The sequence below is a fragment of the Neovison vison genome, chromosome 5, assembly GCF_020171115.1.
Source record: "Neovison vison isolate M4711 chromosome 5, ASM_NN_V1, whole genome shotgun sequence".
NCBI lineage: Eukaryota > Metazoa > Chordata > Mammalia > Carnivora > Mustelidae > Neogale > Neogale vison.
Genome location: NC_058095.1, coordinates 102,916,647 through 102,939,876, shown reverse-complemented (window position 1 = coordinate 102,939,876; position 23,230 = coordinate 102,916,647). Strand labels below are relative to the sequence as shown.

The 23,230-nt window shown below is 34.4% G+C and overlaps 1 protein-coding gene across 1 annotated transcript in view; it reads right to left on the bottom strand.

Annotated features, from left to right (window-relative positions):
- Window positions 1-1,401: 1,401 nt before the first annotated feature.
- The window catches only part of COG6 (component of oligomeric golgi complex 6), an 84,447-nt gene continuing 62,618 nt past the window's right edge, over window positions 1,402-23,230 (bottom strand). Inside the window, exons 16-19 of the mRNA XM_044249638.1 lie at window positions 20,727-20,834; window positions 19,575-19,628; window positions 16,597-16,676; window positions 1,402-4,406 (exon numbers count right to left, since the gene is read on the bottom strand). Coding sequence (XP_044105573.1) covers window positions 4,259-4,406; window positions 16,597-16,676; window positions 19,575-19,628; window positions 20,727-20,834 — 390 coding nt within the window. The 3' untranslated portion in view covers window positions 1,402-4,258. The remainder of the gene's footprint in view (window positions 4,407-16,596; window positions 16,677-19,574; window positions 19,629-20,726; window positions 20,835-23,230) is intronic.

Here is a 23,230-nt window from a genome sequence, read left to right as displayed (position 1 = left end):
ATGTTGCTTCACTTGCTTATTGGTTCTAATACATAGAAGACCATATAGATAGGTAGATAAACATAAATATATGATAGATATACATGCTCATACTATCTTCAAAAGGACATAGTTCTACTTCTTCCTTCTCCATCTCTCTTTTATTTGTCTTATCTGATTTCTCTGGGTATAATTTCTAGTACAATGTGGAATAGAAGTGGCAAGAGTATACAACCTTATCTCATTCATGATTTTAGGGGGAAAAGCTTTCAGACAATGTTAGATGTGGATTTTTCTAAGTGTCCTTTGTCGGTTCAGGGAAGTTCCCTTCTATTCCTAATCTGTTGAGTGTTTTTGTTTTATCAAAAGCTTTCCCTGCATCAAGGTAATCATGTTTATTATTTACTCTATTAATATGGTATAATACATTGATTGATTTTCAGACATTAAACTGTTCTTGCATTCCTAGGACAAACTTACTGAGTCCTAGCATATAATCCTTTAATATGTTGCTGGATATTCTTGTTAGTATTTTGTTGAGGATTTTGCATTCATAATCATAAGGGATACTGGACTATGATTTTCTGATGTTGCCTTTTCTGGCTTTATCATACCAATGAACATGTTATTTTTCACTTTTTGACGTGTATTCAAACACATCTCTACATGGATTACAGAATGGCTAGCACATCCATTCACTGAAATGCTATTTTTCTATTCTATATTATCTATATTCTGCCATAATCTTTATTTCCTTCTTCTTGCTTTCAGTTTAGTTTGCTTTATTTCTAGTTTTTTAAAGGTGTAAGTTTAGGTTAGTTTATTTCTTAATGTAGGCTATTTTCTTCTGAGCACTGTTTTTGTTGCATACCCTACGTATTGGTATGCTGTTTTATACCAAACTTTCATTCATCTCAAAGTTTTCTCTAATTTCCTTTGTTACTTCTTTTTTAACCCACTGGTTATTTAAGAGTATATATATTGTTTATTTCCATATTTATTTTCCCTTGGTCATTGGTTTCTAATTGTGTGCCACTGTAGTTGGAAAAGTTACTTTGTATAATTTCAGTCTTTTTAAATTAACCGAGACTTGAATTGTGGCCTAAGATTCGGTCTGCCTTGGAGAATGCAGCACACTGACTTGAAAGGAACGTGTACTCTGCTGCTGGGTGGTGTTCCGTAGATGTCTGTTAGGTCTAGCTGGTTTACAGTGTTGCCCAAGTTCCCTATTTCCTTGGTATTCTTTATTTCTGTGTCGATTCCAGTGACTGTCTAGTATCCTTTCATTTCAGCCACAACTACCTTTATTTTATTTTTTAAAAAGATTTTTATTTATTTATTTGTTGGGGGGGTAAGTGTATGAGCAGGGGGAGGAGCAGAGGTAGAGGGAGAAGTAGGCTCCCCATGGAGCAGGGAGCCCAATGCGGGGCTCGATCCGGAAGGCAGATGCTTACCAACTGAGCCACCCAGGTGCCCCTCAGCCACAAGGACTACCTTTAACATTCCTTTAAGGCAGGTGTGATAGTTTTCGTGTATTCTGAACTGTCTCAATTTTGTCTATATTTTCACAGGCAGTTTTGCTGGCTACAGAATTCTAAGTTAATGGTTTTGTTCTTCCAGCACTTTGAATATATCATCTAATGCTTTCTGGCCTCTCTGGTTTCTGATGAGAATCATGATTGTAAATCACATGTACACGATCAGTTATCTTTCCTGCTACTTTCAAGTTCCCCTCTTAGACTTTGGCTTTTGATAATTTGATTGTGATGTGTCTTGGTGTGTATCTCTGCATGGGCCTGGTTAATTTCCTAAATGTGTATATATTAAACTTTCTAACAAACTTGTAAGGTTTCCTACAAATAGTTCTTCAAACACTCTTTAGGCCCCCTTTTCCCTCTCTTTCCCTTCTGAAACACCCACTGAGTGAATATTGCTAATAATATCCCACAGGTCTCTTAGGCCCTATTCATCCTCATCCTTTGTTTCTTTTTCTTTTCTTCCTCCATCCTTTTTTTCTTTCTGTTCCTCTGACTGGATAATCTCCACTGGCCTAACTTCAAATTTACAGATTCTTTTTATGAACTGTTCAAATCTGTTCAATTCCTACAGTGAATTTTTAAAATTCAGTTACAATTTTCAACTCCAGAAAAGATACTTATAATTTTTATAAAATTATGACTTTAAATGATAATTTCTATGTTTGTAACTTCATAAAAAATCATTTTTGCAATTTCTACAGGAAAGATGGAGAAGATGAGTGCAGTATTTGAAGGTGGGGAAGTAAGGGAGATTAATCTAACAGCTTCTATTTTCTCTATAAATTATGAGGGTCATTAACTAAGAGTGAGGGCAGAAAAGTCTTCTTGAAAAGTGGAGAGGTAAGTTTAGCAAAGAGACAAAGTAAACTACAAAGCAATACTGAGTGCCATTTGAAGACTGTGATCATGAATTTAAAAAGTCATTCAGTCCACTTATGTGGTTTTTCTCAGGTAATATTCCCCTGTTCAAGTTCAGGTGCAAAGAGAGAAAGAGAGGAATTTAATGAGAGGTTTTTGCGAGGCAAATACCTTTCCTTGAGAAAAGGCTCACATGTATTTTCTAGCTAAGGTTATATTTATGCCGCATCAAAACAGCTCAAAACACAAACCAGGAAGTATCTACCAAATATAAGGGTTGTGTCCACGAATTAGCACTTAAAACCTTTTATTTTGACGTAGTACTCAAGATAATATTCATAACACATTCTGCTCATCAGTCTTATACTGGTTATCTCAATTTGGTCCTACACTGTACTTCCTTTTCTGCAGTACATTTTCTAAAAACACACTGATGAGATGTATAAAAATGTACTTCAATTATCACTGTTCTAGAAATAATTTTAGTATTTTGAGAAAACTGTGTGTAAAAAGCCCAATACATTTTTTTCCTAGAAAACAAAGGGATTCATCAATAAGGTAGCAATCTTTTTTCATGGTAGAAATAAAGTATATAAAATTTAAGTTCTTGATTTATATCATACTTTATTTTCTATCTTTTATATACCACATATACTCATTGAAGGAAAAAGACTAAAAGCACAGACTTATACCAAAAGAAGTGATAAATAACTGTTCTTACTCCAAAAGAATCATATTAATATAAACAATTAAAATTTCAGGTACATGAATAAGCCATGTTCTGTAAATAATATGTTAAATATTATATGTCACATAAATATTAGTTTTACTAATTTGCAAAATATTTTTTGCAAAATATTTTTCCCTGTGCCTCAGTTTTCTCATAACTTAGGGACTCACCTCTTTTTGTAGTTGTATCAGAAATTAAGATATTTTGCTAATAAGAATCATCCTTGAAATCTTACCAACAGAGTAAAGTCACATCAAACACACTGAGATCTATTTTTTTGAAAAACACAGTGATTCTGAATCTTACTCATAGGTAAAGTTCTAAAGTCAGTGCCCAGATCATTCTTGTGAGGGGCCACCAGGAGGATAGACACACTGTCAGTGAGCAGCTGCTACTCCATATTTTTCCTCTGGTGTGAGAGTAGATCCTTATTCTTTGGTTTGAACACCAGATAAAATCTATAGGTGGTTGGATTTAGAGTTCAGACTATACAACAAATACCTATAATTAGACACTAGACTTACATGCAGCCCAGGGTGACTCCCTACCTAAAATCCTTTTGAAGTGCTGAACATCCCTTGAATTCAGGCCAGGTAAACACAGAGTGAAATCCACCTTGTTTAAATTACTTCTCTCTCTCTTTTCCCACTTTTTGCTAAGTGTATATTTCTGCTCCTTGGTTTAAAATATGTCTCCTCACATGAATAACTAATAAGAAAGCCACTTAATCTTTAGGTAAGGAGATGTTCTGTCCCATCTTCATATTAATTCTTAAGTTTAGACAACTTTTTTTTATGTATTATTCATTTGGAACTAATGTTGTAAAATAAAAATCCCTCACACCTTTCATACGACTTTCCCCCCATACATTTATATTCCAGAAAGTTATAGAGCTGGGGAGGTGGCTCACAGAGAACACACCATCTCTACAGAAGGAGCAGATACAGAGCAACCCTGACTCAGGTCAAGATTGTATTACTTACTTCCATGGTGGTACTGAGATCAAAGAAAAGAAATTATTGGGACCTACAATGTTATGATACAAAGAAAATCGTAACCATCCAATTTCAAAGAGGAGATTAACAGACTAAAGAACAAGAAAACCTTTAAAGTTTCAGGGATGCACCATTATGCTAACATTCAAATAAGATTATCAGGAGAGAAGCGTCTGCACTTGCTGTGGCGATCGGTGGAGGATGCTCTCTGGCTCTTTGTATTCATTGACTGGATCCATGACGGCGGCATACACCTCACTGTAAGCTCTGCAGACTAATTCTGTAGACTGTTTTATGATCTGCTCTCTGTGGCGAAACAAACAATACGTGAACACACGATCCAAAAATAAAATACTAAGAATTACAAGAAGCTTCATATTTGAACAAATACATTTCATTTTCATAATTACCACGTACATACATACAAAAATCATTGTACAACTACACAAGTTACTTACTTTGGTTTGGGGATCCAACATACTTTTTTATATTCATTATTTATTACTGCAGAAGGGAGGGACTCTGCTTCATTCACAGCTGTATCTTTAGGGTTACTAGACAAGCAACAGAAACTGACCTGCCATCAATGTCCTGATTTTGCAAACGTGACTGGTAACACATTAACCTTAATGAAAGAGGCTTATCATCATTCATACTTATCAAATCTTCAAATCTCAGAATAACTTACAGTAAACTGTCCTTTCAGTTATAGCTCATATAGTAACCACATTTTAGATTTCTCATCTGTTTATATTAAACAGGGTTAAAATAAAGTGACACTTGCCTCCAACAAGTCAGCATTTTCCACAAAAAACATTTCTACATATGCACATAAGAGAATAAAAAGTTTTAAATGAACTAAAGCCAATTTTTAAAGATCTGGCTGGAAAAAAATAGCATGGGGTTCATAAAATCTGCATCAACTCTATGTTCTCATGACCTTTACTTCTTGCCATCCTCAACTACTTCTACTCATGTATCACTATGCCTAGTGACAAAAACACTATCTGTATTTTTACAACTATTTTTTAAAAATTTTTTTACAACTAAATTTATTTTTACAACTAAATTTAAATGCGTCTTTCAAGCTTTACTCCCAAACCTATTTTGCTGTTGTTTCTCATTTCTGTCAGTGGCATAACCATGCTGCATTACCTCAGTTCAGACCCTAACGAACTCTTGTAATGGAGTAGAGAAAAAAGCTTCCATCTGATCTTCTCTCTTCTAGTCTTCTCACATTCGATCTATTATAAGCACTGCTGTTAGGTTAATTCTTCTAAACGATACCTATTATCTTGTCTCTCCCTCACCCAGGGCCTTCCTTCAAGGAGTTCCTCTGGTTTCTGAGAAGTCGAAATCCCTCATCCTGTCATTAGAATCCTTTATAGCATCTTCCATATCACAACTCTGATCCTGAGGTCTGACACAATTTCTGTTCTCTCTCTCCTGCTTTTGTTCACCTGAATTCCTCTGCTCTATTCCTCCATTTGCCCAGGATGCTTTTCTTTCTTTCTCACATTCAAATACTCTTTAATTCTCAGTAGTACTCTCTCATTCCCTGATCCTCAGAGCTAGAAATAATTATTCCATTTTGGAACGTGCAAGACTAAAGTGATATTTGGAAGACTATCTGTGTATCTGTGGTCTAAGAAAGAATAAAATTAATTGGATAGAATGAGAAGAAAAGTAAACTTATGATCTAGGGTCATCAGCACCCTGTTCTGACAGGGTCTCAAACTCCTGGTGAGGCGAATCGACTCGAAATTTCCCCCAAATTGCTAAGCTTTCAGAATGAGAGTGGATAGAAGGAAGTTACACTGAGTAAATTCTCTGAAGAGATTGGAGTAATGCTACTGGCCATACCACCTTTTCACTGGAAGGGAGGATGGTAGAAACTGGTTTGGAAATCTACTTAACCAGATGAGCCTTCGAGATATTTGTGATCTATTACTGATCAATCCTACAATTAACTGAGCATAATAATAAATGCATCAGTATGATGCAAAATTATTTTCCATATATGAAATAGATGAAAAATACTATAAACTAATATTCTAAAAATCTGTTAAGTACACATTTGATGCCCATTTTGCAACTAGTCAAATTATGAATTTTAGACATAGCGTTTTTTGTTCTTTACTCAAAGCAGTAAGACAGATTTTGGGGGAGGGGTATAAAGCATCCATTACTTACACCTCTTATTCTAAGATCTATATTCAATCTAAGTGTAGTGTGCTTTTATACTACATAAAGAATACAAAGAGACAAGGTTATTCCCTCCCACAAGAAGTTTAAAATCAGAATATGGTACATTAATGAATGTTAAATATAATTTTAAAAGGTTCACAGTAACTGGTAAATGTAGAAAGGATTGCTGAAAAATCTGAATAAATTTTAAATTTTATTCCCAAGAGTCAATGATAAAAAATTTTAAATTTATTGCAGTTTAGTTGTAACCCAGGGCACATTTCTGTTTATAAGCTAAACTAGCTTGCAAATGGTTTTTTTTTTTTTTAATTTTATTTATTTATTTGACAGACAGAGATCACAAGTAGGCAGAGAGGCAGGCAGAGAGAGAGAGAGTAGGGGAAGCAGGCTTCCTGCTGAGCAGAGAGCCCGATGCGGGGCTCGATCCCAGGACCAGTCCTGGGATCATGACCTGAGCTGAAGGCAGAGGTTTAACCCACTGAGCCACCCAGGCGCCCCTAATTTGCAAATGTTTACAACTCACAATGCAACAGAAAATTCATTATAAATCTGCAATGGAGAAAATCAGAATAAAGCAATACTGCTACGACATAAATAAATAAAATCAAGTCAATAAGACCAAATAGGAGTTTATAATTTATTTTCAATTTTGGTGTTCGATAGTACAGGGTTTCTCATTCTGTTCCTCAGTTTAGGAAGCTACCAAGATAGGGAAGGGATTAAAAAATGAACACAGTTGTGCAGAACAAGATAAGACATACCAAAGCTCATGGAGGAAAGAAGTCTTTCATGTAGTGGGGTGAATAAAGAAAGGCAAAACGACTGTTCCTCCTGGCCTGTCAGCTAGCTGCTACAGCCAACCAGGACAGAAAGGCAATGGGAAGAGAGATTCTCCAAAGTGAATCAGAATCAAATCCAAACTGTAAAGAGCAAGAACTATGACTGATAATGATTTTCTACATTTCTCTACAAATTTAAGAGTTCATTATCACTACCTATCACTACCAAAGCCAGGTACAGTTCCACACACTCACATTCAGTAATTTTTTTCTAATGAACTATATATAGTAGAGATCAAATGGAACAGTGAGTGACATCACTTTCAGAAGACCTTTGCTCTAGTTGAAGCTCTGCCACTTAATTACTGTGCCTTGAACAAGTTATTTAATCTTTCTAGGACTAACTTCACTACCATAAGGCAAAATATTGAGATTGATAATATTTACAGGGTACTTCTAGCTCTTAAATTACTCCATTGGATTGAAAGTGTTTTAATGACCTGCTAATTAAAAAAAAACCCCTCTATTTATACACATACATATGAATACATCACATATACACACATACACATATTTGTATACCTACATGTTATTTGGGGGAATTGGGTTCCTTAAATAATGATTTATAGTGAGCATGCCAGTTATTTGTATATAAATATTTTTACATTTATATACAAATCTGAGATGTTAAAAGTTTTACTTTCTTGCCATTTTACTATCTCCTCCTCTTTATTTATTGTGCTAATTACTATGCAATTAGTATGTAGCTTTTATCTTAAAAAGTATGCGTGTATCTGTATATCTGCCTGCGTGCCTGGTGTCTCAGCCCAAATTATTCACTAGTATCATTTAAGAAGTACAGAGTCTCGAATAATGATGAATCATTATAGTGACAAATAATGTTCAAAATGGAAGTTTCAGGTATTCTCTAACTACATTTAAAATCACTAACAAATCATGTCAGTCATGTGCTTCTGAAAACCTGGAATGTGCTCATCCACAGATCAACTCTTGTGCAGACAGGGATGAAAGCAGTATTGTTTTCTAGTTGTCTACACAGAGCACTGGAGCTAGCATGGGCATCCACCTCAGATCTACACTCTGTATTTTGATCAGCCACGGCCAAGTCCAGAGCTGCTGGATGGAGAGTACTTTAAAAATTATTATTTTTTTCCATTTGAATTCAATTAATTATCATACCATATATTATTAGTTTCAGAGATAGAGTTCAATGATTTACCAGTTGTATATAACACCCAGTGCTCGTTACATCAAATGCCCTCCTTAATGCATCCAGTTACCCCATCACTCCATCCAACCCCCCGTCCCAGCAACCTTCAGTTTGTTTCCTAGAGTTAAGTCTCTTATGGTTTGTCTCCCTCTCTGATTTCCTCTTATCTTTTTTCCCTCCCTGCCCTTATGCTCCTCTATTTGGTTTCTTAAATTCCACATAGGAGTGAAATCATATGATAACTGTCTTTCTCTGATTGATTTATTTTGCTTAGCACAATACCCTCTAGTTCTATGTACAATGTTGCAAATGGTATTTTTTTTTTTCTGGCTAATATTCGTGTGGGGTGTGTGTGTGTGTGCGTGTGTGCATGTGTGTGTACCCCATCTTCTTTATCCATTCATCTACTGATGGACATCTGGGCTCTTTCCATAGTCTGGCTACTGTAGACATTGCTTAGAATTATTTCTGGAGGTTAAAATATAAAGATAGGTCCTGTTTTTCACATGACCAAAGAATATGCAAAAAGGCCAGCTGAAAGGGAAAAAAAATTTGAAGTAAGCTTTAGTATCTATAAAGTTAGACCATTAACTTTCTTGGTCTCCTTACTACCATGAAATCTTGTAAGTAGTAATTTATTAGGTGGTGCTCTATTGGCCTCTGGACAGTTTAATAATAATCATCATAGTGCAAAAGAACTTTTAGAAAATAAAAACATGATTCATACAGACAAAGAATGAAAGAATGTCAAAAATTTATAACTCTTTCATAGGAAACATAAGATGTAAAGATAGTTCACAGGACATTTTGAGGAACTGGTCATTTATTGGACCATCATTTGGAAAGGAAGGTTAGAAACAGGTTAGACACAGAACGGGTTAATGTCCTATGGAGCAAAAAAATACACAGGACATTAGAAAGCATGAGGCCTTTAATCAACAATAAGCAGAGCATCAAACTATAAAACATCCCCCCAAGTAATTGAATAATTCTCGAGGGGCCTGTTAACAATGCTTCAGTGTGACACAGAAAGGACACACTGCTCTCCCAGACCAATTTGCCCTATTTCCAAGTTTCAGAAAGTCTTTCTCACATTTAGAAAGGAGTTTGCTATACCAGTTAATTAACCGCTGGAAAAAAGAAAAAAGAAATTGAAGGAGGAGAAGATGAGGATGTTATAAAATTGTACAGAAGGGCAATACTTTTCTTATGGATCAGAATACCATGCATTAAGAGTTCGATTTTTCCTGTTACAAACATCACAATGTCCTAAAAATTTAGTATTATAAATCTCAAAAATACTAATAAAGACTAATATATAACTAAATGGAGATATCACCCATTTTAAAACATGTTCACGAAACATTTTAAATAATTATTTGAAGCATTTAGCTGTGATAAGAAATGAACTCCTTACTTACAGAATCAGTGAGCTTGTCATTAATCAGTACTTTAAGATTTTGGTTGCCATAACAACATGACACAACTTTCATCATTACCATAAACCTAGCATTTCTAAAAATAGCTTATTTCAACATTCAGGCTCTGTGATCACTAAAATTGAGCTTTATTACAGAACCATAACTAAGAGTGCAATCAAATGCACCACAGAAGAGAAGAAGTCATTAACAATTTAAGCCTGAAAAACTAAAAAGAAAAGATGGTAATATATTTATAAATAATAGATCGGTTAAAGAATTTTGATTTTTCTTTTAACATTAGCACAAACATCAAAAACATCACAATGGATCAAGTCAATTTTCCATCTCAGGTCAGTTTTCTGTCACTCACTGTAAAGCATATCTTAGGGGCACATGGTTGGCTCAGTTGGAAGAGCGTGCAACTCCTGGTCTTGGTGTTGTGAGAGTTCAAGCCTCACAATGGGTGCAGAGATTACTTAAAAAAATAAAATCTTCAGGGCTGCCTGGGTGGCTCAGTGGGTTAAAGCCTCTGCCTTTGGCTCAGGTCATGATCTCAGGGTCCTGGGATTGAGTCCGGCATCAGGCTCTCTGCTGGACAGGGAGCCTGCTTCCCCTTCCTCTCTCTCTGACTGCATCTCTGCCTAATTGTGATCTCTGTCTGTCAAATACATAAATAAAATCTTTAAAAACAAAAAACAAAAAACTAAAATAGAGTTTAGTTGCTTGGCCAGACTCAAAATTACCATACAAAATTTAGTATGTTTCCTATATACCAGCAATATCTAATTAGAACAGGTAATGGAAAATAAAAGATCTTATCATAATTGTCACAATTATTTCCTAGGAATAAACGTGATAATAGAGAAGATTATATGAGGAAATTACAAAACTGTATTGAAAATTCTATAACATCATATAATAAATGAGCATACCATGTTCACAGATGGAAATATTCACTAGTGGATTATATTTTTTTAGTTCCTTTTTGCTCATTCTTAAATTAGCTTGGTGAGTGTTTCAAATGCAATCGAAAAGAACGTTACCTTCTATAGTTGTGTGTGGTATTCTATATCCTTCTATTAGGTTGATCTGATTAGTGGCATTGTTCAGTTCTTCTACACCATATTCAGTTTTTGTCTACTTTTTCTACCAACTACTAAGATAGCAGAGTTGAAATATCTACTTAACAATTGTCAGTGGATCTATTCTTCCTCAATTCTTTGAGCTTATACTGCTTGGTTTTTGAAGCTCTGCTATCAGTTGCACATACCTAAGGTGATTATATCTTCTTCATAAACTGATTCTATTATTATTATAAAATGTACCTCATCTTTGGTATCTGTCCTGCAGTCTAATTTTTCTGATATTAGTATAGTTATTTTAGGTTTATTCTGATTAGTATTTGCATGGTGTATCTGTTACTATCCTTTACTCTTAAAGTATTTGTATCCTTACATATAAAGTGGATTTCTTACAGATAGCAGACAGTTGGGCCATGCTTCTTCATCTAATCTAGGAAGCTCTGCCTTTTATCTGGAGTGTGTAAGTCTTTTACATTTAATACATTTATAAGGCTGAATTTAAGTCTGTCATCCTGCTATTTTTTTTTTAATATTTGTCCCATCTGTTCTTTTTCCTTTTCTGCTTTGTTTTGATATGATTGTTTTTTAGCATTCTATCTTATTCACAGACATGTTAGATGATTTTTGTCCAAAAGCAGGCTGCAAGGTTCACAATGTACCTTCAAAAATATTATATAATAACCTTATAACATCATAAATGTACATTTCTACTTTCCTCCCACTCCATCTTTTGTGCATTTGTTGTCATAAATTTTATTTCTATGTGTTAAAATCCCAAAATTCACTGTATTTTTGTTTTAAATGGTTAACTATCTTTTACATTTAGTATTTCCTGTGCTCATTATTTTTCTGTGAGTTTTCTTCTGGTATTCTTTTCCTTCAGCCTGAAGGACTTCTTTTATCCTTTCTTACAGTGCAGTATACTAGCAATAAATCAATCCTCTCTGCTTTTTTTACCTCAAAATTTATTTATTGCTCTTTCAGGTTGAAAGGTGTTTTTGATGAATACACTATCAAAGGAGATATTTAAAGATGATATTCTATTGTCTTCTGGTTTGTACTATCTATAACAAGAAGTCAGTAATATGCCTACCATTATTCCCTGCAAATAATATGTCTTTTTCTCTCTGGCTACTTTCAAGATTTTTCTCTTTATCGCTGGTTTTCAGTAATTGGATTATGGTGTACCTCGGTATGGTCTTCTCTGTTGGGTTATTTAACTTCTTGGGTCTGTGGGTTCATGTTTTCTATCACATTTGGAAAAAGCTGTTTTAGTTCTTCAAATTTTTTCTGACTCAATCTCACTATGACACTCCAGTTATACCTACTTGAGATTGCTTAAAATTATCTCACAATTCACTAAGACTCTCCAACTTCTTCTAGTATTTAATTTTTTTCTATCTGTGCTTCAGTTTGGATGGTTTCTACCATACTCTTTCAGGCTGACCTTTCTCTCTAGGTGTCCAACTGACAGTTATGCCTACTCTGTTTATTTTTCATTTTAGATAGGATACTTTTGGGGTATAGAATTCTCATTTTGTTAAACTCCTTATTTTTTCCTCTCAGTATAATAATGTTTTCCTTTAAGTCCCTGAACACACTGTAAACAGCTGTCTTGAAGACTTTACCTGCTAGTTCTATAAACTGTCTTTTGTCCGTCTGTTCTTTACTGATAGAATTTTTTTTTCTAGTTTTGGTTCATATTTTCCTACTACTTCACCTAAGTAATTTTTTATTGCATTATAAATGCTACACTCTTGATTGTATTTGTTGTCATCCTTAAGGGCGCTAAGTTTTGTTCTAGAAGGCACTTAATTTAGTTAAAGATCAGCATGACCTTTTAGAGTTTGTTTTTGAGCTTCTTTGAGTCTAAAGTAGTCTTTACTGTAGGACTAAAATAACCCTGCTTTTAAGGCTTGGACTTTCTGAAGTCCGTAAAGCATTGTGCAAGCTCCAGTTATTTTTCAGCTCACAGGTTTCCAGTAGCTGTTCTTTCCCTAGCAGTCCTATTTTCCCCCTAAACGTACTTTATTTTTGTTGATACAGGTTCTGCTCATAGTTAATATGGGTGGCTTAAAAAGAGGCAGTTAAGAAAAGAGGAAAAAGAAAAATTATTCTATCTCTTTAAAAAAAATTTCCTTTAAAGGCATTATTTCTTAATCATTACATTATTTTCCTAGTATATATAATAGAGGAAGATTCCTGAACAAGAGTTCTCAAATCATATCCAATTTCTACTATGCTCACTTTAGGAAGCATCTATAATTTCCTTTATTTCTTAAACTCCTCATATACATAATTCTGAATCATCAAGAAAAGCCATTGAGAACAACTTATGTATTTTTAACTGTGGTTTCTGTAATCCAATTTCTGTATTTACACCACTGAAAGGTGAATATTGGAGTTTGGCCCTGAAAAAAGAACACACCCTTCTAATTCACCCCAAGGAAGAAAGTAAGGAAGAATTCCTTAAAACTATTTTCTTTACCTTTTCTTCATTTTCTACACAACTTTGCTTCCTGGCTACTTAAATTTATTCAATAGTTTATTTCAAGGCTGAGGCATTTAATCAAAATCTCTCTTGAAAAGCAGTCAAACTCTAAGACAAAGAGAAGGGAGACAAGAGTGATAGGTGTCCCAAAGGTACTGCAGCCAAAGTAAAGTGCAGGAGAGCAGAATATTAACAAAATTTTAAAATGACTAAAAAAGAGCATTTTACATTTTAAAGATCTACTTCAAAGAAACAATAGACATTTTAAATAAAATATGAATAGAATAGAAATTGGTGACATAAAAACATGAAATAAATTTTGGTTAAAAGTGAATTAACATTTTGAAAAGGTTCAAAATTTAACTGAATAAAAGTTCTGTCCTATTGTCTCAAATGCTTCAGAAATAAGATCAAATAAATACTGTGCCTATACAGTAGCAGAAATAAGGATAAAAGTTAATTTTGAAAATAAGAAATAAGCCATCAATCAAAGAAAAGAGGAAAAGCAGTTAGAAAGTCTGCTTTCATGGTGAATCTAATTTCATTGTGTAAAATGTCCTATTTTCAAAGCAGCCCTGATTTTTAAAACAAGTAGCCAAATTGATACATTTTTTTCGTCTGAAAATGTATTCACAAGTTATACTTTAATTTTAGAATACTTTGCAAATAACATTTTAGAAATTTTCTGAATGAAAAAAGTGATAGTTATAGTAGCAACCAATTTCTCTTAGTTGTTCTATTATTACTTATATGCATTTCTCAATTCTTAAATGTCACTATATTAGAATTTGTAATGGGATGTTAGGTATATGCTATAAAAACAAAATACTAATTAAAAATTTAGATTTTAAGACAATATTCCAAAAACTATGTTCATTTATTTGGCTGTTAACAACAACATTTATATTATTATTGTTAATCAATAAAACAATAAAAGTAAATGGAAAACTGAAATCCTGCAGTAATAGAAGACAAAAATCTGATTTGAAATATCATTTAAGCTTTAGAGAATCTGAGGAGTCCTCACAGATAAAGAATTCAGATAGTCATAGAAAGTGCTTAATCCCTAAGCCGCTGCCTTCGGCTCAGGTCATGATCTCAGGGTCCTGGGATCGAGCCCCACATCGGGCTCTCTGCTTAGCAGGGAGCCTGCTTCCCCCTCTCTCTCTGCCTGCCTCTCTGCCTACTTGTGATCTCTCTCTATCAAATAAATAAATATCTTAAAAAAAAAAAAAGTGCTTAATCCCATTGCTAGTTCTGTAACTTTAAACTACTATTTAAAGTTTATGAAAGGGGGGTAAAAATCTATTGAGAAGTATTCCTGAGTTTAAGAACATATGTTTTTAAAATTTTGATGAATGCTGTCAAATTACCCTCTAAAAGGATTGTACTAATTTATATTCTCATCAACAGCATATGAAATAATCTCCATTTTCCCAGACCCTTTCCATTAATGCATAACAAACTTTTTATTGTCAGTAATCTAATAGGCAGAAATTCTCAATGCTGTTTATTTTGCATTTTTGATCACTAATATGTTCTCATATATTTACTCGCCATTTGCATTTCTTCTGTGAACTATCCAAACATAGAGTGCCTGTTTTTCTGTTTTGTCCTGATTTGCAGGATTTTGTTCTATATTAAGGATAATGTATCAAGGATAACTTGTGTTACATAACTTGCAAATATTGTTCCACATTACTGTTTGTATTTTAACTTAGTTTATACTTTTGTTTTCTGTGAAAAAAAAAAAATCAAAAACTTCAAGTGTTTTATAGCCAAATCTGTCCATTTTCTCCTTTATGTCATCTGGCTACATGCCATCCTTTATAAAACACATTAAAATTTCCCCTCAACTGGCATATTATGAAAAGAATAATAGTATGTTTCATATTTATTGATGCCCCAAACAACTCAGTACTCAAATACTAAGACTGAAACGTGTGGTTAAATCTAAAGGACCTATAGGTATTCATTTAAAAAAAATATTCAAGAAACACACACAATTTGAGCCATGGCATAATGGAGTTCCTTTTATAGTCTCTCCAGTCTTTAGAATTCCAGCTATGTAGGGGCGCCTGGATGGCTCAGTGGATTAAGCCTTCAGCTCAGGTCATGATCTCCAGGTCCTGGGATCTAGCTCCACATCGGGCTCTCTTCTCAGTAAGCAGCCTGCTTCCCCCCTCTCTTTGCCTGCCTCTCTGCTTACTTGTGATCTCTCTCTTTCTGTCAAATAAATAAATAAAATCTTTAAAAAAAAAAAAAGAATTCCAGTTATGTAGATAGTATAAGATCTTTATACTATAAAGGATAATAAAATATGAAATAAAAAAAAATTAAAATCATTCACTCTAACTACACCTCATATGGGAAAATTCCCTAACTCTATGCCTGAGAAAAAAATGGTCCATCCCATTTCTAGCCTATTCTATTTGAGACCAAATTTTTCTGTATGTTGAGCCAAAAGCTGCCTCCTTGCTTTATTTACTGCTGTAGACCTACTCTCCAGAACAAGAGAAAACGAATGTACCACCCACCACTCTGTACCACTGCATCCTTGCAGATAACTGAAATATGTTCTTCAAGTTTGATTCTTTTCTTACTTTTTAATATAAATACCTGTTCACATGTCTAATTGATCCAACAGACTATAATCTCCATGCAGACAGGGCAAATGTCTTTTGAATCTTAGTCCTTGCCTGTTATATAGGAAGCATTTAATATACAACTGGGTGTCAATTTGTCAATATCTTCCTTATAATCAAGAAAGTCAGACAATATCAACTCTGTTTCTTCTAACCGTAACATTCTAAGATTTTAATGTACAGTTCTTTGTCTCAAACACATTCCTGATAAATACATGATACTGAACCATTAAAAATCTATCTCCAGATCCAAAATAATCTATAAAGTAGTTCATCTGCACTGCACAATTAATATATTATTCATCTTCCATAACATTTTAAATGTCATTCGGGCATCTTTGTTAATACAAGGGAATTTTGTATTATGGCTATACACATCCAATTATATTCACATTCATTTTATAAACCATTCACTGAATAGAGATTTTGGAGCTGTATATATACAAGCAATAAGTATGAACAGGGTCAAGTCAGATCTCATAGGGGTGCTCAGACATAAAACAAGGTTGGTTACTATAGATCTTCAATGGTAAATCTACTATTCAACGTAAATTTTTTTAAAAAAATGTGCTTGGTACTTTTAAAAATATATGAATCTTTACCAACTAGTTGAAACACACACATAAAAAAAATACTTACTTCACTGTGGCACTTAGAAGAAAGTTCAGCTGTGGCATCAGCAAGCTGTCTGGGGCGGACAGGTAACGATCAAACTGAACCTACATGAAGTAGAGAAAGAGCAAAACGTAAAGTGCAGATAACTGCAAATAGACATCTCAAACACAATCATCACTTCTAAGGGTTAAAACTTAGCAAACATACCATGGTACAAATAATGAGTTCTTTGTGATCAAAACGAGTTACTGCTTTAACATTCTAACTAAAATTCCCTAACAGTGTCAACTTCTTAATGTAGTCAGTATCAGCAATGTTTACTTTTAAAATTCTGAATCCAAGTCACTTGCCTTAATCTCCTTCACTAAACTTTTGAATAACAGTATTAACAAGAAAAGTCATCAGAGTTCAAGTCTACCTTACTTTCTTAAATCCACTGTATTTGTTAACTGTTAATTTACCTAATCATTCAACTAATATTTATTGAGTACCTATTATTAGGAAGGTACTATATTAGGTAAAGTGTAAATAATGGTGAGCAAAAGAGGACAGTCCCTAGCTTCAAAGACCTTATGATCTACTGAGAAAGATCATGAACAAATAAAAATGGAAATAAATATAAAATTACAAATTGTGTTATGGATGCTATGAAGGAAAACACCAAAGCCCTATAAAAGTGTAAATCAGGAGGATGGACCTAGTTTCTGCATTTGGCAAAAGAATCTGAGGAAAGGATATTTGAAGTGAGATCTTAAGAGATGAACAGAGATTAAGTAAGAGTGTGTGTGTAGTGGGGGGTCAGAGAGATAGAATGGATGTGGCAGCATGGATGAAGGCTTGAAGTGAGAAAGAGAATGGCTAACAGGGATCAGTTCATGCAGGTCTTCTACTATTCTTTAAAGAATACTGGCAAAAGTATTTAGGAAACCACTGAAAGGGGGGAATAATCTGATTTAAGTTTTAAGAAGTTATGTCTAGCTACAGGAAGAAGGGAAGGTTATAATGGTAGATGCAAGGACACCAAATAGGTAGCTACTGACACATCTTAGACTACGAGGACAATAACACGGTAGACAGAAGAGGAGATATTTGACAGAACTAGACATAAAATTATCAGCATTTGGTTAGTGACAAGATGCAGGGGCTGACTCCCAGATCTGGATCTGTATAATTAAACTCACAGCATTATCATAATTCGTAACTGTCTACTTTTCACATTTATTTAGTTGTGTAATAGCTATACTATAGTATAGATATAGTATAGATATATATAGTATATCTATACTATAGATATACTAGATCTAGATATATAGATATACTAGATCACGTCTATTTTCATCCTAATTCTTAGCACGATGCCTAGGAAATAGCAGATAACATTGAAATGATAATGGACAGATGCTCTTACCATTTTCTGAGTTGGGAAATTTGGAAGAGGACCTGGGGGTGGGGGACAGGAGAGACTTAGAAGAGTTCAAGTCTAGGATATGCTGAACTCAACGTGCCTTGAAGCATTCAAGTGACGGCTACAGACAGTTATATATAAAATGATGGACCACACACAAAACAAGATTATTTAGAGGAATTCTTTAGAGAGGCAGATATTCAACTTAATTGCTATTAAAGTTTAAGACCAAGCACAAAACAATTTGTAGTGGGGTTTAAATATATTTTGTGGTTTTACATTATGGACTAGATATATGTTGGTGGGGGAGATAGAGAAGGGGAGGAAGACAAATTTATTGAGTACTATGGTTACTGATCCTTTGTATAGACTTAGGGCATTTTGGAGGTTGGGGACGCAGAATACCTTGAAGTGGGATACTGGGTGGTATGGTGAGTGTATATTTAACTTTCTAAGAAACTTATCTTTTTAAATTAATCTAAAATTTATTCATTTTCATTTATTTTTAAACTTTTTAGAATAAAATCTTCATATTTTTAAAATTTTTGCTGTGATGTTTGATGAACAGAAATTATAACTATTACTTCTATGTGTAAATCTTCTATTATGACATAATGTTCCTTATTTATCTTATTTAGTGTTTTTAAAATCCACTTTATCTAATATTAATACTGTTGGCTCTGTACTCTTTGCCTTGTTAGGTATCTTGTGGGCACATGCCTTTCATTTAATTTAGCTCTGTAAGATGATAGGTAACAAAGCCTTGGCATTAAAAGTCATCCAGGAGAACTATGTGCTGAAGCCAGGCTATCATGGTAGTGAGCATATGTGAGTATTTAAATACTTAGGATGGGATAGGCAGTACAGTAGTTGAGCGTGTCAGTACTAGGTTGAATGGGGTTGAATAGGTTGTTCAGAGGATTAGAGTTCACAAATGAAAAACACTACCATACTCAACAAGAAACTAAGCTAGACACCATTGTTATCACTGCTGCTTGTGTATTACTTAAAGCTTCCAAACAAGATCACCCTACGTTGGCTGAACGAGTGCCATCCAATGGTGGGTATACATGCATGCCAAGTATGTATGTAAGATGTGGAAACACGCTCATGCGGACATGCAGGCAAGGTCTTCACTTGAAAATAAGGAAATAAAGTAGAGGTTCGAGGAATCTCACACTCAAAAGTAATATGTTATTTTAAGACTGGGATCCAATTTCAACTACCATCTCAGTAAGAAATCAAGAACTATAAGCCAAAGATGACTAACAGTGAGAAGTCTTCAATGATATACAGCCTAACTTCTTTGCATCTGTCATTCCTGTTTCTCTATTACGTTAGAAATAAAACTCTGAGAACGAAGAAAACCCAAACACGAACGATGGGGTGTTAGGGCAGAGTAGAATATTACCACAAATGTATGTCTTGGTCAGACCTTAGTTAAAGGAAACATGTGTACAATCATTATTATTGCACCCAGTAAGAATGCAGTATATCAAAAGATAAAATTACCATCCAGGACAAAATTATCACACAGGAAAAAATTAATAATGTTTTATGAGGAAACCTACGTTGAAATGCTTTACTATTCACTTACCATTGCAGCCTTCAGTGCCACAGAATCTAGGTTGGGCAAATTAGCTAAAGAGCCCTAAAACAAAACAAAACAAAACAGCAAAAATAAGATGTAAATAAAAGGTGCTATAGCTTCAGTTCAATTATGAAGTATAGTCTATTAATAGATACCCCAAATTTGGAAATTCATCCCCTTTCCAAAGAACTCAAGTGTCACTTCTTCAACCTCAACTAGAGCAGGGACTATGACTTGATCATTTTTGCATAATTAGCATGAAGGCATGCCATCATATTTGTTGGAAGGAGTGACAAGCACCAGTTTATTAACAATGGGAACATCAGTATATTTCAGATTTACACATAACCAAGGCAAAAACGCAAGAAAGCACTTAGAAAATGTCAGTAAATCATGGAGGCTTGAAGTTGCACTCTGACAGTTTTCAGTAGTATACAACAGCAGCAGAATTGATTTCTCTTTGATAGAAATTTGCTTGCTGCTTTATCAGAATAAAAAATTTGGAACTGGTAATTTTTGAGAGCTTCATTTAGAACTTCCCGGACTGTAAAATATTCTTCATGTTAATGCCATTTAAATGAGTTCTCTGCTTTTTAAAGAAAGCTCCTTACTTAGTTTTCTCGGGTTCCCTCACTCCCTTCTTTACTTCCACTGGAGTCCTGTAACTTTACAAGATCTTATGCTGGCCTCAAAATATTTACCTTTCCAAAATAATAGACCAAGATTCACCAAGTTATAAAGGGTATGACTACATTTACACAGTAACCTATGCATTCAATTAACTGATAGTGATATAGGAAGTTAGAAAATTTACCAGTATGAATATCATTTATACATTTTATTACTAAGCTTTTTCCCATATTTTTAACCAAAATTACCAAGTAAAAAAGACAGTTAATATTTGGGGGGCACTCTGATACATCTCAGGTAGTCATCTAGGAATTGTACCTGTATTTTCTCACTTTATTTTCAGAACCCTGTAATAGAAATACTATTATTATCCTAATTCCACAGATGAAAGACACAGAGATAAGTCACTTTCCCAGTTTAAAACAAAGCAAACTATTAAGTGGCAGAGTTAAGATTCAAGCTACAGTTCAGCTCTAGAACCCATGCTCTAAATGGGCATTTCTCCAGTGAGAACACCCATGTGCTTACCTGGTCAGGCTTATGTTGCTGTACGGTGTTATAGATAGAACTCAAGCCTGCTCTAGTTAAAACATAAGAAGCTTGCTCATTTATAAGTGTGTCCAAATGTGCTTCAATCTAAAATAAAACACAACAGAAAGAAAATACTTTAAAAGGGGAATAAGACTGATGAGAGTAGAAGTAGACCACTGTGGAGTCAGCTCTTCATCAGGGACTGCTCCTTGCAGTGCCTATGAGGCCAGACCATGAGCCACATGGGCTGCTTCTGTGACAAAGCTTTTCCTTCCCCAAACAGGAAGTCCTCCTAAAAAAGGGAGAGAAAGTCTCACTTTAAAAATAACGGAAGAGGACTCTAGGACTAGTCACTAGTCAAAAAATCTGAGTTGTTTGTCAGTTCTTTTAAAAGATGGCACTAAGCAAAACACAAACAAAAAACAATAAACAGTAAAAATAACAACAGCGTAAAATAAAATATTTAGAAAGACTTCTGGGAAGATGAAGGCCTGATGTTCCTGACCTCCACATTTCCCTTACCCTTCCAACTTCTTGGACCAACTCAATGAATCAAATGTGCCATCTGGAGAAGCAGGTTTGTTAGAATCAGGGGAGAATTGAGGACTGGCAGAAGGTTGGTCAAAGATTTAAGGTTAGGAACTGCTTAAGCTAGCAGATGTGAGTTGTATGTGCTCATCTGCTTCGTATTATCTTTGAGGAACCCATCTAATGCTAATGGGGGCAGAATCCACACAATTAGACTACCCTGATGGGCTGAAACATCCCTTAGTGGGAAGAAGTCTGCTGCTCCCTTACTTTTACCAGTACAGGCCCAAGAGTTTGGGGGTCTTCCATCTTTTCTTGACCAGGGAGTTCCCTCCGTTTTACCAGGTTGTTTGTCCATGGCGCAGTTTACTACTAACGGTGCTATTAATATCTGGATGCTTGCCAAAAGCCAAGCACCTCTCCCCTTAAAAAACTTACAGCTAACTTAAGAGAGAGGAGTATATTCTAAGAGAAAACTCATCTGAATAATTAGAACAAATCTTTTCCGGAGGCAACTCTACTAAAAGACACAGAGTTCTTTAACATTTTTTTTTTAAGTGAATGCCCAAGAAACTACAATTAGAGCCCTTAGTCATTACACTTACTGGAAATCAAAGAAAAACAAGATGTGCAAATATAAACATTTGATGAAAAAGTTACTGCTAAGAACCAAATAAGTATCTGAAGAAGAACAGAAGAAAAGTAATACAGTAACATCAAAGAAAGATTAAATTAGAGTATAAAAAGAAATTAGAAGAGAGATTCTGGAGATAAAACCAACTAAGGGGCAAGAGCTTCAGAATATAAAAAGTAACAGATGGAAAAGTGATAATTAATTAGATAGTAAAAAACTTTATTGAGCAAAAGAAAGCGTTGAATCTTCAGACTGAAATGGCTCTGCGAAATCCAAATGGAAATAACAGAAAAAGAGACATGCCAAAAAATATCCTGAGGAAATATCTCAACTCGAAGGAGAATCCTTACAAGCTTCCAGATGGACAGACTAAGTTACCACAAAGAAAGAATCAGACTAGCCTGAACTCCTTTCTTGAAACACTGGAAGAAGGCAAGTAAGAGTGGAAGGAAATTAATAGACAATTGATAGGAAAGCTCTGAAAATCAAGAATCCTTTACTCCACAAGGTGAACTTTCTTTGGAGGGCCTAAACACACCACATCTACCATATCTGCATCATTGTGCAATCCTCTCTACCACTGACTCTGGGGCTGAGCCATGCAACCATCATTGGCCAACAGCGGATCAGCAAGCATGGAATAAGCACAGGCTTCACATGTACTTACACACTGGGGCTTGTCCCCTTGGAATGCAAAACATGACCACGGAATAGTTAAGAAACACAGATAATTGGGGATAAAACAGATCCATGAATACCTGATATATCTGAACAACTTAAGATTGAGACAAATGGCAGAATTTGGGGGTTGAGTTAGTGATAAATATAGTCAAAAGCAATGAAATTTTTTTTAAGTAAAGAATTTTACTAATTCCACAAAAAAAGTAATATAATAAAGAAAAATCATACTTCATTATATTTCTTTCAAAAGGAATTAGAAATCAGAAAATATCAGAAGTTTAGATGTACCAAAGCTTATTCCTTAGAAACCCCTAAAACTTTACAAATGAATTTTTACCATAGCCACTGCCAAATTACATACTTGCAATAACACAGAACACTCAGAATTTTTTCTTAAAAATATTATATTTACCAAAACTCACTATTTTAAAATCAGAAGCCAAGTATCTGGTAAATTTTACAAAATGCTTTGTTTTAGCCATTTTACAAACTCTTAAGTGATACCATTTGGCTTATAGGACTAGAGTCACTGGTATAACAAACTGTAATGTTTTGCCTAACACTGGTTTACACATAGATAAAAATATATCTGTCCTCTGTAACACCTTCTGCACTAGCTAGAAAGCTTGAAAAATATAGCATATTATTCACAGTTCAG